This window comes from Pelodiscus sinensis, chromosome 8, assembly GCF_049634645.1.
Source record: "Pelodiscus sinensis isolate JC-2024 chromosome 8, ASM4963464v1, whole genome shotgun sequence".
Lineage (NCBI taxonomy): Eukaryota > Metazoa > Chordata > Testudines > Trionychidae > Pelodiscus > Pelodiscus sinensis.
Window position 1 is genome coordinate 5857443 of NC_134718.1, and position 16721 is coordinate 5874163.

A 16721-nucleotide genomic window follows, 5' to 3' on the forward strand; every position below is an offset into this window, starting at 1 on the left:
AGAGATAGCCCCCCACCTTGTCCAGGGGCCCAGCAATTCTGTCTGCCCCCCTATAGACAGGTATTTTAGTATCCGAAGTTAGGAATATTGTCTATGCATCCGTTACCCGCTAGAGAGGATGCAATCAGTCTAGTTGACTGGCTGGAAAGGGCCATTAGGAAGACGGGTAAGCCTTTTTGGGAGACGCTGATGTCTCACCGGGGCGCCTTCCTGAAAAGTCTTCCCGAGGATGTTACAGACAGCCTCAGTCTCATGGGTGCTGTGGCCCTACAGAGCCACGTGACCGAGACACATGATACTAGACACCGTGACTAGTGTTTTTCCACCGATTGTCGAAGCTTTCTCCATCATTACTGGAACTAGTTTTCAATGTATAATGGAATGTTTCTGCGTAGGAAAATACTCGTTGCTTGCAGGCAATACACTTCATGGAAACGTGCCGATTTTGATGAAATTTTGTTTTTTTCAATTTGTTTAAAGTGTTTTGATAAGGCCCATTTTGACCTCTTCAGAATTAAATGCTTCTATTTTCTAATTCCAAACAACTTTTCATTTAAATTACATTCCATACGTTTTAAAATGTCAAAATTGCAACGCAACATTTTGATGTAATCTAATTAGAATGATTCAATGGACTCAAAATGAATGATCAGATTTTTTTCCCCAGGAAATTCAGAACTTTTTTCCATTTGTTTTTCTTTTCATTTTGGAAAGGAAATTGAGAAATCATGAAATTTCCCACTCAACATTTGACTTCTCCATAGCAAGCAAAAATTCTACAGAGACTGACAATTTCTTACCAAAAAAAGAAAGGTAATTTATTTAGCTCAATCAACTGTTAATTTGGGGAAACATTAACATCAAATGTAAACAAGACTACACATAACCTTAGTATATGAGCAAAGATATTCATTCAATTATTGGGGAAAGATTAAACGTAGTCTACTGCATTTTTTCTAAACAAGAGGTCCAATGTCCAACCCTCTGTGCCCAAAATTGTTTAAAAACCAGATTTGGGGATATTTTCATAAAGAAAAGCTCATGAACAGGTCATTGATGTTGATATTTATGAGGTCAGATTATTCATTAGGGTGAAATTCACCAGTATGCACATGGACAAAGCAACTCTTCAGGTTTCTCAAAGCGTCTCTTCAAGAGGGATTCTGTCAATATCTAGATGCTGCAAAAATATCTGTAACAATCCTTTAATGTTTCATGAATTTTAGCATACATTGTTATCGATTAAAAGATTCTCATCAGAAGAGCACTGTTAATTCTGAGCTAATCTCACATTCAAAACATATGTCACTCGGGCCGGGTCAACACTACAGGGGAAAGCTGAATTAAGATACGCAACTCCAGCTATGTTAATTACGTAGCTGGAGTCGATGTATCTTAAATCGTGTTTCTGCGCTATCCACACAGCGGGACAGTGATGGAAGCAAACGCTCCCATTGGCTTCCCTTACTCCTCGTGGGAAGCAGGAGTTCTGGCACCAACAAAGGCGCCTTCTGAGTTCAATTTAGCATGTCTATACCAGACCTGCTAAATCGAACCCCAGTGTCAATCTTCCACATAGTGCAGACATGCCCTCAAAGAGCAGAAACATATCACCCCACTTAGAGAGAGAGCATCACATTTTAACTGGCAAGAATATTACTCATTCGAATAGTTATTAGCAACCAACTACTTACAGAAATCGGGGCCAGACTGCGAATAATTGCTCATTCTGAAAAAATGTAGAATATTAATACCATATTCAGCCCTAAGTTCACCTACTTTTTTCATAACACTTTCTTTTATCAAAGCAACTGAGATGCGATGGAAACAGACAGATGCCTGCATTAGACATACCATATTACAAGATAAATTACATGGATTATGTAAAATGTTAGGTCCTATTTTTAAAAAGATGCTTAAATACTTGATTTATACAAAAACCAATCTGTTCCCAGGGAACCTCATAAAGGCAAAATTGTGCTCTCCATGCAAAATTTCTGCCGTCCTAGCTATGAATGAAACTGGGTCCTGCAGAAATAATGCAATGTGATTAAAGATTGCGTAGTAGCATACTGTATTTTCAACAGATCAGCAGCAACATTGTACAAGTGACCTCAACTTTGTTACTTCCTGATTTTTTTTGGGGGGGGTGGGTGCTTTACTTTGCAGCTTTACACAGTTACATAGCCTCTTATCTTAACATAGATTGTTTTTAAAGACACACGGTAAAATAAAGTCTTATATGGTCAGTTTGGCTGGGGAGCACAAGAATACCCTAAGACAAGTGCAATAAGGGCTTGCCATAATTCCAGGTGTATGCTAGGCCGTTATTTCGAAGGAATAACTCCCGAAATAACTATTTCGAAATAAGCGTATTCCTCTTCACAAGCGGGAGTTATTCTTTCAAAATAACAAGACCCTTATTTTGCACGGACAAGGCAAGCATCCACGTGACCAAGCCTGTTATTTCGAAATAAGGGGAGCTATTTCAAAATGACTCCCCAGCGTAGACATGCCCTCTGTGTGCAGCCGAGGGCACAATTTTGCCAAAATCCACCAAAGCCGAAGCGTCAACTTACAATCCGAAGCAAAAAGGAACGAGCGAGGAAAGTGATTTTAGAATACAAGGGAGAGATCTTCAGAAGAACCTAAGGGATTCTGGAGCTCAAATACTAGCTTCTTTCAATCGAAAGGGGAAGGGGGTAACCTAGGGGAGGAGAAGGCTCCCTGCATGTGGACTGGATTTTAGAGCCTGGGCCAGGGGTTAGGCATTTGGGGGGCAGGATTGGGGGTGACTCTGGATCTGAGAGAGATTTCACAATTGGGTAGGGTTGGGAAAAGGGGCTGGGGATGGGGCTGCACGTCAGAGGAGGTAGTTATTGAGCTAAGGGGGTGTTTCTTCTTCCTTTTGTCATCCTCCCCACACGTAGCTGCCCCCTCCTTCCCCACCGCGCTGACCTTGCTGGCTATGTCCTTCCCTCATCAGCGTCTCTCTTCCGCTGACTACGGGGTAGCGTCTGACCGTTTCAGAGGCGGGACCCCACCTCGGCACCGTTGGGCACCAATGCCTGGCTGTGACGTCATCAGAAAGGCCCAACCAGCCCGCGAGGAGGCGGCTTTGGCCAATCCGGTCACGAGTTTCAAAAAAACGAGGGGCGAAACGTGTAGCTCTGCAGTCCCTATGCGGGAGCCTCAAGGAGGGGGCTGAGGCCCCGACAGCTTCCGTTGACGTCACGGAGACCTGCGGAGGGCTCCTCGCACCCAAAACAAAGCGTCTGAAGAAACCTACCTATACATTTTGTCTTTGGTGTTTGTACCCAGAGACTAATGACAGACAGGCCACAAAGGGGCAGAAGGAAACCCAATTCCCACTGACCTGCAATGGGCGTTGGACACTTAGCTTATTTTGAAATAGCCATGCAGCGTAGACGTAACCTATTCCGGAGTAGTTATTCCGAAATAGCACGTCTACACCGCAGAGAAGCCTCAAAATTAGACCAAGGCAGGCTTCCCAAACGTGGACGTGCTATCTCGATTTAGAGCCCCGGGAGGCACTGGGGAGGAATAATTTAGAATGGCCCTTGGGAGGGGCTATTTCAACATAGCAGCAGGGGCGCGTCTACACACGCCTTATTCCGAAACAGCTATTTCGGAATAGGCGTTATTCTTCATAGAATGAGGTTTACAGATTTCGGAATAAGCCGCCCGTTATTTCGAAATAATTTCGAAATAACGGAATGGCTGTGCAGACGGTCACACAGTTGTTTCGGAAGAACGGCCGTTATTCTGCAATAACTTTGCTGTGTAGACGCACTCTCGTGTGCTTCTGAAAATCCCAGCCCAGGTCTCCTTCCTGGCAGAGCACGCTGCTGTGCGTGTTTACCAGGCATCGAAGAGAGAACGGCCCCGGAGCTTAGCACCAAAAGCCCGTGGAGAAGGGGGATCCGTTCTCAACAATCCAGAGAGCAGGAAGAAGTGAGATGGTCCCAACTCATCACATGCTAGAGAACTGTACGCTCAGCCCCCTACCTCCACAGCCCTGACCTAGGCAAGGTTGTAAAGGGTTGGGAGGAAGCTGGTGGGTGAGGGGAGGGGATGTTTTGACTGGAGCTGAGTGGGAAACGGCTTTGTTTTGACTGGAGCTGGGTGGGAAATGGCTTTTCGAGCCCTACATAACTTTATATCTATATACATGCCATCCTGAATCTGGATGATAAATCAAAATCTTGACAATCTTCACAAATCGGGAGCGGGGAGCACAGGGGCTGACACGGGTTCAGGTCAATTAAAATGGTTTGTTTCGAGAATTTCAAAACATTTTGTTTCCGCGTTGACCATTGTTAATTCTTTATTTGTGTTTAACTATCATTAGCTTCAATTTCAAAACGAAAAAAGGCGGTTTGCTCCGGACTTTTTTATTGAGAAAAATATCCAAATGAAATGTTCTGACCATTTCGAAATTTTTGTTACGTTGAAAAATTCATTAAAACCGACTCTTTCCCGGGCGATGTTTTGATTTTGATAAATTAACATTTTCGGATCTTTTTTAATCAATGTCACCAAAAAATTCCTAACCTGCTGAACTTAATGCCCTGGGAGTTAGGTTTATATAGGTGGATCCAAACACCACATCCTTTCTAGCTTGCTCTGCTGTGGACGTCTCTAGCTGAACTGGGCTCTTTTTGTGTTCAGATCTCAGACGTGCCCCAAAGTAGAAATAACATTGCAAATGACCTAGATGGAACATCACTCTATTGCACGCAGGGGGTTGCTGAATGCTACAAATGTGGATGCTGCGGCAACTGTTTGTCATGTTCCTTGCTACATTTCCTTTCCACTACAGTTTTTTAAAAAGTCTCATAAAAATATAGAAGTGCATGAATGGCAGTAAAAAAATAAGGACATTTGTAGGATTTCTTTTATAAATAGACAGCACAGCAAGAATTAAATAGAGCCCGGCCAAAGAACATTTGGCCCGGCGCTGGCCTTTACAACTTGTTCTCCTCAAACAGGATCTGGGCGTAGACCGTCGTGGTGGGCACCCCTTTGGCTTTCTGATGGGGCTTCATCAGCTCGAGCTCGGCGTACGTTAAACTCTCCTCTGCGATTTTCGGCTACAAAACAGAACCACAAAATAGAACCACGGGGTTAGCGAAGATCGCAAGGGCCAACCCTCGCAAAGACACGGGGTTTGTTGTGTCTAGACCATCCAAGGCAGATGGCTCTCCAGCCTTCTTTTGGCAGCCTTGAGTGAAGGAGCTTGCACCACACCTCCTTAGGCGACCAGTTCCATGGTCCTACTGGTCTTACGTTAGGAAGTTTTTCCTGAGATTATTTCAGATTTAGATTCAAACAGTTAGGAGGTTCTAATGGCCCTTCCAGTGGGCTGGCTGACTTGAAAGGACTGACGGGGTGTCCTATACAACGGGTCAGATTTTACAGGTGTTCGGGTGCCTACCTCCAATGCCTTACATTGGGAACCAGATGGCTAAATGCTTTTACAAATCTGGTCCAATAGGCCTTATTTTTCTCTCTGCTCTATGCTGCAGTGAACCAGCATACTCCTCCCTGGGGTTGGGAGGAGAGAAAGGAGGAAAAAAATATCTTGAATATATTGTTTGGGAAATTGTATCTAGGTTTTTCAAAACTTTGCCCTTTGAATGTTTGTTTTCGCATTTTCCCCCCGAGCTGCTGCGGTGATAGAGGGCTGGGGTTATCCTTTCTCCCCAGGGCACCCTGCGCCCCTCCTGCTCAGCCCCACCCCGGAGCAATGCTAAATGAAGAAAAACGAAAATGAATTGAGTTAAGCACCCGAGCAACACGGGGTAAATCTTGGAGTAATCAATAAAGGAACTGAACTTGACTGCTGGGCCCAGAATGCACTGTGTCCCGAGAAAAGTCTAAGCATGGACACGAACAGTTTGAACATTGTACAAACCTTGGATAGAACTGAGCGTAAGGCTGAACCGGACGTGGGGTATTATCGTTCTTGCGAGTAAAACCCTCGAGATAGGCTGGACAAGGTGGGTGAGGTAATATTTCATTGGGCCAACTTCACTCTCCTTGTTTCTTTAATATCCTGGCACCAAAGCAGCTACCACACTGCCAGCAGCATTGAGGCAACTGTGCTAATTTCCAGATTTATCGGTTTATCTGCTCTCTTCGACTATTGTGGAGCAGTGGTGGGCTATAAGCCGCCTGCAGCCCGTCGAGGTTTTACGTGCGGCCTGTGAGACACGTTGTTTACTGCCGCTCAGGGGGGTTCTGACTACATCGTTTTTTCCCCTACCCCTGTTACTAAAGTGCCACGCACGTAAAGCAAGGCCATGTGACACGAGCAATGTGACTGCACACCACATTGACTGTCAGAAGTGCCGCTCACTTTGCTACATCCTCTCTGTAGCTCTGCTTCCGTATCCCTGGCCTCGGGTCGGGTCTGCTGTGGGAAGAAGTGGCTCACTGAAGCGGTCGAACGGCTCATGGAAAGAGAGGTGGGTAAGCGTGTTTAGCAGGATTAGACCAATGACCCCACTCCTGCAATCCCTTGCGTAGTTATCTTTCAGTGCTCAAGCAAATCCCATTTAATCTCAATTTCTGCTTCTCAGGCACCAGAGCAGTGCTGCAAAGCTGGAGTCCGAAGTGAAAGCAAGCCCAAGGAAAAGGAACAGAAATTTCAGAGAAGATCGGTGTTCTGGAGATTGATCTTCCGGTGTTTGATTTAGCAGGCCTACTAAGGACCCCCTAAATCAAACGCTGAGAGCACCTCCATTGACCAAGGAACTCTGCGTGAAGGGAAGTCGATAAGAGAGTTTCTCCTGTTGACCTCCTGCTGCGGCAATGCCCCAGAAAATCGATGCAAGGAACATTGACTCCAGCTGTGCAATTCTTGTAGCTGGAGTTGCATAACTTGCATCCATTTTCTCTGCCAGCGTAGACTTGGCCATAGAGATTTAACACCAGGGTGGCCTTACTGCGGTCAGCTAGTCTGCCCTAATCACCCAGTGATTCTTGCATCAAGGCTGGACTTTGATTGAGCTAGAACATCCTTTTCCCAAACCATCTTGATTTGAAGATGCAAAAACGTTGGTGAATCCATCACCTCCCTAGGTGGATCCAACAGTTAGTCACCCTCACTGTTAAATTCAGGCATGAAATAACGGGCACAGTTTTTATCTAGCTTCAACTTCCAACCGCTGGATCTTGTTTTGCCTTTAGCCAGCTCTACACCAGGGGACAAATTTAAGATTTGCAACGCCAGCTAGGAGAGCTGCGCAGATGGAGTCGACGTGCCTTAGACTGAATTCCTGGGGCGGCCCCACGGTGGGAGATCAGCGGGAGAAACTCTCCCGTCCATGGGCGTCGGGTATGTAAGGTGGGAGAAGGCTCCGTCTCCCCCAACCGCCAGGCTTAGTCACACCCACGCTCCTCCAACTGTAGGCATTCTGGGGGCGGAGCGTTGCTGCCCCCAGCGCCTGCCCTCCCCTGTGTTCCGGGTCGGAAGAGGCCAGGCCTGGTCGTGTGGTGCACCCTTCTCCCTCCTTCAGGGCTGGAGAGGTCTGGCCGGGCCACCCGGTGCAGCACGCCCTGCTTCCTCCCTTCCCCGGTGCTCGAGAGGCTGGGCTAGGCTCGGCTGGGCCACAGGGCGTGGTGCGCCTTCCACCAGGGCTGGGGAGGGCGTGGCGAGCATGCGCCACCTCCCCCAGCCCTGTCTTCACCGACCACCCATGCTCCCTTACTCCTCTCGACTCTGAGGAGTACTGGGTCGACAGGGGTGCCATCGGTTTTCAATTTAATGGGTCCTTTCTAGACCCGCTCAATCGAACCCCGGAAGATGGATATCCAGAACGTCGATCTTCTGGTAAGTACAGACAAGGCCTTTGTCTGCTAGACTGAAGTTCCCTTTAGGAGTTTCATAATCTTCTGGTCCCTTCCACTCTCCTGGCTGGCTTTTGCTGACTACAAAACCTAAATTTGGGAGCTCAGCTAATTTTGTCCCATGAAGCAGAACAGTAAGAACATGCAAAGCATTTATGTAAAACATACAGTAATAGAGCCACCCTAACGGCCCGAAGCCACTGGTGTTTTGTCTTTGTTGCCTTCAGCGAGAGCTGGATTGGGCCCTAAATATAAAATTGCATGTTGTGCGTGGAGACCTTCCCGAGAACGAATCTGGCGAGATTTGCAAATTTGGCCATTGCCGGTTTAAAGCTCTGCATTGGCCGTTCTTCCTTTGCGATGGAAATATTTACATAGCTTAGTGGAAATCAATTGCTTGGGGCAAACTCAACCAGGTTTGCATTCCCCTCTGCTGTTTAATTACATTTCACGTTTGTTTCCGGTTAGAAAACGTCGTGTGTCCTAAAATAGCCACCCCGACGCCCCGCTCATGTAAATTTTAGATCTAAGATTTAGGAAATCATATTGTCCAGGTGTTTTATTACATTATCTTAAAATTGCATTGTTTTCTAGTGTAGATTATCTCTTTATTCCTACTTTATTCTATTATGTTTGGATATGAAAAATAACACTAGATTCCCCCAAACAGGTCATTGGGCACCACTGGCTGATGTGTTGCTTTCATACATTTTTATGATGTTCCTATAGTAAACATAATTTAATAAAGCCAAAACACACTAAATAAATAATTGCATCTAGAAAAGCAATAAAACCAAATAAAATTAGTACTTTCATAAGTGGAAAAGGTACTGCAATTACCGCTACAAGCCACAGCACACCATAAAATGTGTAGAATAATTTCCCTTATGCATATTTCTAGTATGTAATAATTTGATTGAAAATATGAGGAAACACACAGGAGGTTCAAACCTGAGATGTGTGTACAGTTTTCAGCAAAGGGTAATAAGGTACATGGAAACCAATGCTACTTTAAAGGTCCTATAATATCTAGGTTTTTTGGGGGAAAGGGGAGGTTTCTAGCCACTTTTCCGTCTTTCAGTCATTGGCCACATTTAATGTTGTTTTGCTTATTGAAAACAAATTTTCAGACACGCCGGGAAAGAGAGCTAATGCCGCAATTCCTCATCTTGGTTAGGTTTGGGAGCATGTGGGCAAAGTAAGAGCTGGGAAAATGCCAATCTTCTGTTATGGAACGGTTCCACCCCCTGAGTAACAACCAATCTCATTGGTGGGTCTGGAAGAGGAGAAAAATGAATGATCGGCCATTCACCTTCGGTGTTTCCAAGAGATGTGGGTGAGTCTGCAACATCGCCACAACCATGGCTGACCAAATGGTGCGAAAAATGAATTCTTCAGAAACGAAATCACTTCCAAAGCCAGGTCTCTAGATTCAAAGCCTTCCTCTTGGCAAATACCAATTTTCTTCAGGCTTCGTGATCAATACAGTGTAACGTACATCACAGAACCATACGACTCGGAAGAACCATCATGATTCTCCTTCCAAGTGCTCTTCAGGTTGGTTTTTAAGTTATTCCAGAAATGGGGCTTTGCTCGGGAGACTATTGTGGAATAGAACTCACTGCGAGCTATTTCATTCCTCATCGACGGCTTGCATAACTCGCCATCTGAGGGTATGTCTACACTACAGAGCTTTGTCGGAAAAACGGCCATTTTGCCGACAAAACCTGAAGAACATCCACACTGCAGTTGCATTCTTCCGCAAGGGTTTTTTCCGGCACTGGTAATCCTCATTCTATGAGGAAGAAGGCTTTTTACGAAAGAGCTCTTTCACCAAAAGGCATGTGTGGATGGGGAAGAGGGAGTTCTTCCAAAAGAAGAGGAAAGAGGAAAAAGCACAGGTGCCCTGGTGGCCGTTCTGTCCACAGCAATCACAGCTTACGTGCGAGAGAGCGTCCATTCAGTGTGGACGCTCTCTTTCGAAAAAGCAGATCGCTTTTTCGATGCACTTTTGCAGTGGGGACGCTCTCTTTCGGAAGAAGTTTTTTTGGAAGATCTCTTCCAAAAAAAGCTTCTTTCGAAAGAAGCCTGTCTAGACTTAGCCTGAGCTAACAGAGGGGCACTGGAAAAGACTGGTTTTTAAAAGTGGACATGTGCGTGGGTTAGCTGGAGAATTTCTGGGAAGACTCAGGGAGGTTTATTGCTGACAGAGTGAAGTGTTTGGAACCTTTAAGCAAGGATACCTTTGTCCAAAGGAGTAACTTTGAGCAGGCTGACAAAGTAGCCCGTGCCAGTCCCCTCCCTTAACAGCTGAACTTTCACTCTCCTGGCTCTTGCGATCTCACCATTTTACTAACTTTCCACTCCAAGTGTCTTCCTACTTTCACTGAGTGTGAATTTCTCATTTTAAAAACAACTAGTTGTTTTTTTTTAAACCTCGGCATTTGGGCTTCCTGTATCAGTCATAAAAAGGCTGATTGATCTCCACGGACACAAAAGTCTTGGCCACTATTGCATCGGACGGACGTTAACAATGAAGTCCAGACTCTCCAAAATCAGGCACTGCTATCGGACGATCGGGGGCGGGATGGTGAACAATGGCACCACGGGTGAGGTGGGGAGACAGCTGAATTTGCTCATCCCGGTGAATTACCCCTTGTTTACATTCTGGCATTCACAAATATATGGTACCTTGGAGAGCTGCATAAATCTTCAATGTATACACACACCTTTCAGAGCGAGACTGTTCTCTGCCCGGCTCCGGTCGGCTGCAGGGGTATATGGACTAGTAGAGAGGGAATGAAGCTATCTCCTAAAGATGCCTCGGTAGCTCACGGTGGGAGCCTGCACTGTGCTGGGAGGTGTCACTCGCTGCTGGAGAGAAAAGACGATTAACGTAAGAACGCCACGTGCAGACAGGAGTCGTGATCCAAATGCTCTCGGACGTGAACCGTTCCAAGTTCTCCCTCCGTGACACCAAATCTAATCCAGTCTCTCATGCCTTGAGTTTCTCGGCCGTGCCCAGACGCTATAAATGCCTTTTTCCTTGATATTTTCCCAAACAGCCACTCTTTCTCTCCTTTTCTTGTGCACGGGCCAGACGCAAAGCTTGGGTCCCTTCCATTGATATTTGAGAAACTTCCTGTTTTGCACTCATGCTCTGGGACCGCGCTGCATGAAGAGGGCTGATGCTATCCAGATGGTGCGGCCCAGACGCACAAATACACAGTGCCGCATCCCAAATATTTACAGCAGCACAAAGCACGGGCCGGCCTCTCCGGGCCTGCTGGAATCGTCCCAGCCCGAAGGCCAGATTGTCAATCCTCTCCGCAGAAAGGCAGGGAGGGGATGAAGCAGCACAAGTCAGGCAGCGAAAGGGAATGAAACCAAATATGCCCCCTTGGTCCAGACCATCTTTCGCACAAGCCCAGGCGGTTGGAAGCAGCGCTATGTGGGACAGCCGCTACGCCGGCCAACCCCAGGAACGGACGTGGGCGCCTGCAAAGGCAAAAGGCCTGAGTCGTTACAAAGCTAAGGAGCCAGTAGCTATCGGGAGGAGGGTAGGGGGGTCTGGAACACACTCACATCCTCTCTCAGCAGGGAGCCGTGGGAGGATACGTAGCCCCCTGGCCAGCGGCTTATCCGTGTGGCCTACAGAACGTCCGGTAGGAATTCCCAGGAGAGTCCATGTTGCCAGAAGCAGCCCAAACTCCCATGCCGTAACTTTGCATCTTCTGACGGCGAGCAGGGGAGCAGGGACGGGGGGGAGGGAGCGCCACAGCACACAGCTCTTTGGCACAGAGCCAATGGCATCGTGATACTCAGCGTGGCCAGGAATGAACCCCTGGGAGCTGCAGGCTGTCAAGAGCCACAAGGTTGGGATTCCCTACAGTTCCTTACGCTGGTTAGGCTGAAGGACCCCATGCTCCACCCTGAGGATTTTAAAGCCTTCTTTTCTCCACTGCACGTGGTGTGTGGTTGTTGTGGTGTTGTTGTTGTTTTTTGCCCTGGCAGGGGGGAGAAGTAAAATGAATAGGCAGCAGGTTTTAAACAAACAAAAAGAAGTTTTTCTTCACTCGGTGCACAGTCAACCTGTGGAACTCCTTGCTAGAGGATGTGGTGAAGACCAAGACTTTAACAGGCTCCAAAAAAGAGCTAGATAAATTCACGGGGGATAGGTCCATTATTGGCTGTTAGCCAGGCTGGGTAGGAATGGCGCCCCTAACCTCGGTTTGTCTGGAAATGGGCGACAGGGGAGGGATCACGTGATGACTCCTGTCCTGTTCCCCCCCTCTGAGGCATCTGGCATTGGCCACTGTGGGCAGACAGGGCATTGGTCTGACCTAGCGTGGCCGTTCTTACGTGCTTATGGAAGAGGAGGGTTTGGTTCTGCTCAGGGCATTCTTATGAGTCCGCAGCCCTCAGGCAGCCACACCGGCCTTTGCAAGCAGGAATCTACCTAGAGCTCTGTCTGGGGACTTCGCCCTGTTTAACAGGTGGGGCTGGGCACATAGGGGGCAAAAGGAGGTTCCATTCGCAGACCCCCAGGCCATAAGGGACCATGATGATCATCTGGCCTGGCCTCCTGCGTAACGTAGCCCAGGGAGCTGCCCCATCACAATTCCCACAGAGCTTTCAGAAACACGGCCCACCTGGATGTTAAAAGTGTCCGCGATGGAGACTCCACCGCGACCCCGGTATCTTGTTCCGATGTTGGATTCCTCTCTGGGTCCAGCCTGCCTGCTTTCTTCCCAGTCTGAATGCCTCTCGCTTCATCTCCCCGCCACTGGATCACGCTGGACCTTGCTCCGCCGGACAGAAGAGCTCCTGACTGCGTAGCCGGTTGTCACGGTGACACATCTAGACGGAGATCCAGTCACCCCTCCGCCTTCTCTCCGGTGCGCTCAACAGACGCGCGGCGCTCCGCCTCTCACGGCAAGGCAGGTGTCATCATTCGCGGCGCGGCTCTTCTCTGGCCCCGCGCCGATTCCTCCGCGTCCTTCCTGCGCGGGGAGCGGGACACGGGATTCCAGCCGCCGCCACGCCAGGGCCAACCGCCGAGAGAACGTCACCTCTCTGCTGCTCCTCAAGAGTCCCGTTTGTGCCGCCCAGGGTCGCCGGAGCCCTTGTGGCCGCAGCGTCCCACCGGGAGCTCGCGTGCCGCTGATTCTCCACCACGACCCCCGCATCTGGTGGGGCTGGCGAAGGCGAGTGCCAATTCCAGTGGCTAGCAGAGATCCCGGGGGATCCTGGCTGCCCAAGTGGCACATAGTCAGGGTTGAATAGTGGCCCCAGGGCCTAACACGAGGAGTTGAATTCTGTACTCGGGCATCTTCCATCTGCTTTGGGACAACACCCCGGGACTTTGGCTCCTACACGCTCTCAGAGGCGCCTCCCTGGAGGTTTGTGTGTCTAACTTTAGACACGCCTATTCGAAAATCGAGCCTGACGATCGCCTTCTGCTTCCATTCAAGTGAATGGCTAGATTTTGACAGCTCCCCCTCAAAGGGTCAGGGGGCAAGTGGAAAATGTTTCCAAGACTCCCACAGTCCTGCCCTTCCCGAGAGTTGGGCGGGATGGAGCCTTTCCCCCTCCGCTGTGTCTGAGCAAGGAAACAGCCTGCAGTTCAGCAGCAGCGCTAACACGAGCGCCCGGGATCGCAGAGCCTGCGCTCACAGGCCCCCTGCCTCAGCAATCTCATCCACCGCGATTCTGCCACCCAACCACTAGAGGGGGTCGGTGTGCAACACGGGCTGCGGGGGTCGTACGATAACGCCACTGGCAACACTCCCGTTGGTTTCAATCAGAGCGGAGTCTGGCCAAGGCACGGCGCTTTCGACCACCCGGCACTTCGTAGCCAATGGGGAAATCCAGCCCCAAAGCCGGATTTTCCCTCGGAAGAGAGGAGTTTCAGAAATCGCGTATGCAGACGCCTCGACAAGTTAGCGCTGTAAGGGCACGTCGACGCTACAGAGAAGACCAATCCTCCAGAGGTCGATATTCCGGGGTTCGAATTAGCGGGTCTAGTGAAGACCCGCTAATTCGAACTGAGAAGGCGCCCCCATAGGCGCCGGTAGTCCTACCCCTCACCGGGAGTAAGGCAAGTCGGCAGAGTGTGTGCTCCCCTCGACCTCCCGCTGCGTGGATGGCACCAAAACACCATTTAAAATACTTTGACTCTAGCGAAGTAATTAACCTAGCTGGAGTTGCGAATATTAAGCCGACTTTCCCCTTGATGTGGACTGGGCCTAAAGGAGTTGCTGTATTCCCTGGAAAACCTCTGCGTACCCCCAGGGTACGCGTGCCCCGGTTGAGAACCTCGGTTTTAAAGGATGAGTTTCTTCTCACGCTTGCAAGAGGTTGTAGATCTAAACCAACTAGCTTTAAAATGTCACTCCAAAGTAACTGCCCAATATTGGAAAGTGCTTCCCTGAGCAAGGAATCGAAAAGCAGCAGCTGAAATTGCCTCTTTTTTCACAAGCGTCTATTTCTAAGACAGCAATCAGATTGTCTCCAATTCGCTGATACTTACAACCCTGAATTAATGCTGTAATGATAGGTCCTAAGAGAGGATATTCATGTTCTCCCTGCAGTGAGTCTGGAGTTGCTACAGTTGATTGTGGTGCCAGGAACATTTTCCTGGAATCCAAAGGTCAAAGGGATGTGTATTTAGGAAAACTTCAGCTGTAATGCTTTTAATCTGCTCTCCCCAGGCATGTGTCATCAGTGTCTTCTTTAGAAGATTACAGTGACGTGAAATGTTAACTACATTTGTTATACTTAACAGTAAATGCCACGTTGACGAACAAGCTTGATTTATAAAGAAACATATGCTCTAAGAACATAAGAATGGCAACACTGGGTCAGACCAAAGGTCCATCTAGCCCAGTGTCTGCCAACAGTGGCCAATGCCAGGTGCCCCAGAGGGAGTGAACCGAACAGGGAATCATCACCGATCCCTCTCTGGTTATCCATCTCCAGCTTCTGACAAACAGAGGCGAGGGACACCATCCCCGCCCATCCTGGCTAATAGCCACTGATGGACCTAACCTCCATGAATTGATCTAGTTCTTTTCTAAGCCCTGTTAATAGTCTTGGCCTTCACAACATCCTCTGGCAAGGAGTTCCACAGGTTGACTGTGTATTGTGTGAAGAAATAATGTCTTTGGTTTGCTTTAAATGTGCTGCCTATTAATTACATTTGGTTACCCCTAGTTCTAGTGTTATGAGGAGTAAATAACATTTCCTTATTTACTTTCTCCACACCATTCATGATTGCATAGACCTCTATCATCTCCGCCCTCAGCTGTCTCTTTTCCAAGCTATAAAGTCCCAGTCTTATTAATCTCTCCTCATATGAAAGCTGTTACAGACCCCTAATAATATTTGTTGCCCTTTCCTCTACTTTTTCCATTTCCGATAGATAGATAGATAGATAGATAGATAGATAGATAGATAGATAGATAGATAGATTTTGTATGGGGATGGATGGATAGATAGATTGATTCCGTCTCAGTGGGAATTTTGCTTGATTAAGTTTGGATCTTGGGCCAAAGCTCATTAAATCCAACAGGAAGTTTTCCATTGACTTTCTTAGATCGGGGCCTACGTTGAAGCTGAGCCATGTGGCAGACTCCCAGGATGCTGTGCTTAGTCTCTGTTTTGTAGCTGGAACTCTGTGCTCCTCTGGTGGGCAACCAAAGCCAATCTCTGGGAAAGAGCCGAAGGCCCAGTCAGACAGCCCGGAGAAAGAAGTGTAAAACCATGGAAGAATGAGTTTTTCTGACTTAGACTACGCACTTCTGGATACACACAAACAGGGCTGCCATTGGCTCCAACAGAAGATCCCCAAGGACGTGGAGCAATGTTTCCTCTGATTTTTTCCATCCGTGTGTGGAATAAATTTTATGTGCACCAAGGTATGTGCAGATGCGCACCACCTGTATAAATACATGCTGCTGACTGTGGGCAGCGATGGGCGCTTCGCTAATAAGCTGGGCGGCACCCGAATCTCTCCTGGGTGGCCGCCCAAGCGCACCGCTTACAGGGAATACTGGAACAGAGGGCAGAATTTGGCCATTGATGAGTAAGAAAAGCAGGCCTCCGAGCCTCTACCATCCCATAAACATGCATCCCTCCTTGCATTTCAGCATCTCTGCCTCCTTTGATCTGCGCACATTTCCTGCTGTCACTAATAGGAAAGGAGAGCCCAGGGAATGCATAAGCAGCAAGGGAAGCATACAGTTTTTATTCCAGATTTTAAAGAAAACTTTTCTCAGGACATATTGCTCTTTTTTTTTTTTTAAAGGTCTGCAGGGCTGTGAATTTGAATGCTATATTATGGGGGTTTTATTTATTTTCTTTAATTTTCAGTCGAGATTATGTCCGTATTTTATGCAGGTTCCCATATTCGTTTCTTTAATTCTTTTGTAAAATTCAATTGCAACCAATTCGAGCACATTAACCACAAAAGAAATTCTCCAGCTTATTATAAACATCCTGCCAGAAACCTAAAGCACATGTCCTCTGGAAATAATGTTGCTGGTATTTAGGTTATTACAAAACCTTTCCCACAACACGGGAGTTATTGGGTAGCGTGCCGCCGAATTCCACCTGGATGGCCTAGGATTTCCGGAGCGCTCTGTCTCCGTCAGAAGGGATGACAACTATGTCAGGTTGGCAGCCGTGAGGAGAGGGGGAAGGGGGTTGTGAGAGGATCTCGTGGTGCCACGGCTTTATCTAAGCACGTCTTTCCTTCCACGGTCATCAAGGGACCACCCAGCACCTGGGAGCTCTGAGGTCCAGCTGATTCACTGGAGATCAGCACCTCTCTCCCCACGGTACTA

General features: G+C 47.9%; 1 protein-coding gene across 1 annotated transcript in view; it reads right to left on the reverse strand.

Moving 5' to 3' along the window:
* Nucleotides 1–792: 792 nt before the first annotated feature.
* The window catches only part of VSTM4 (V-set and transmembrane domain containing 4), a 44357-nt gene continuing 28428 nt past the window's right edge, over nt 793–16721 (reverse strand). Inside the window, exon 8 of the mRNA XM_075934658.1 lies at nt 793–5114. Coding sequence (XP_075790773.1) covers nt 4989–5114 — 126 coding nt within the window. The 3' untranslated portion in view covers nt 793–4988. The remainder of the gene's footprint in view (nt 5115–16721) is intronic.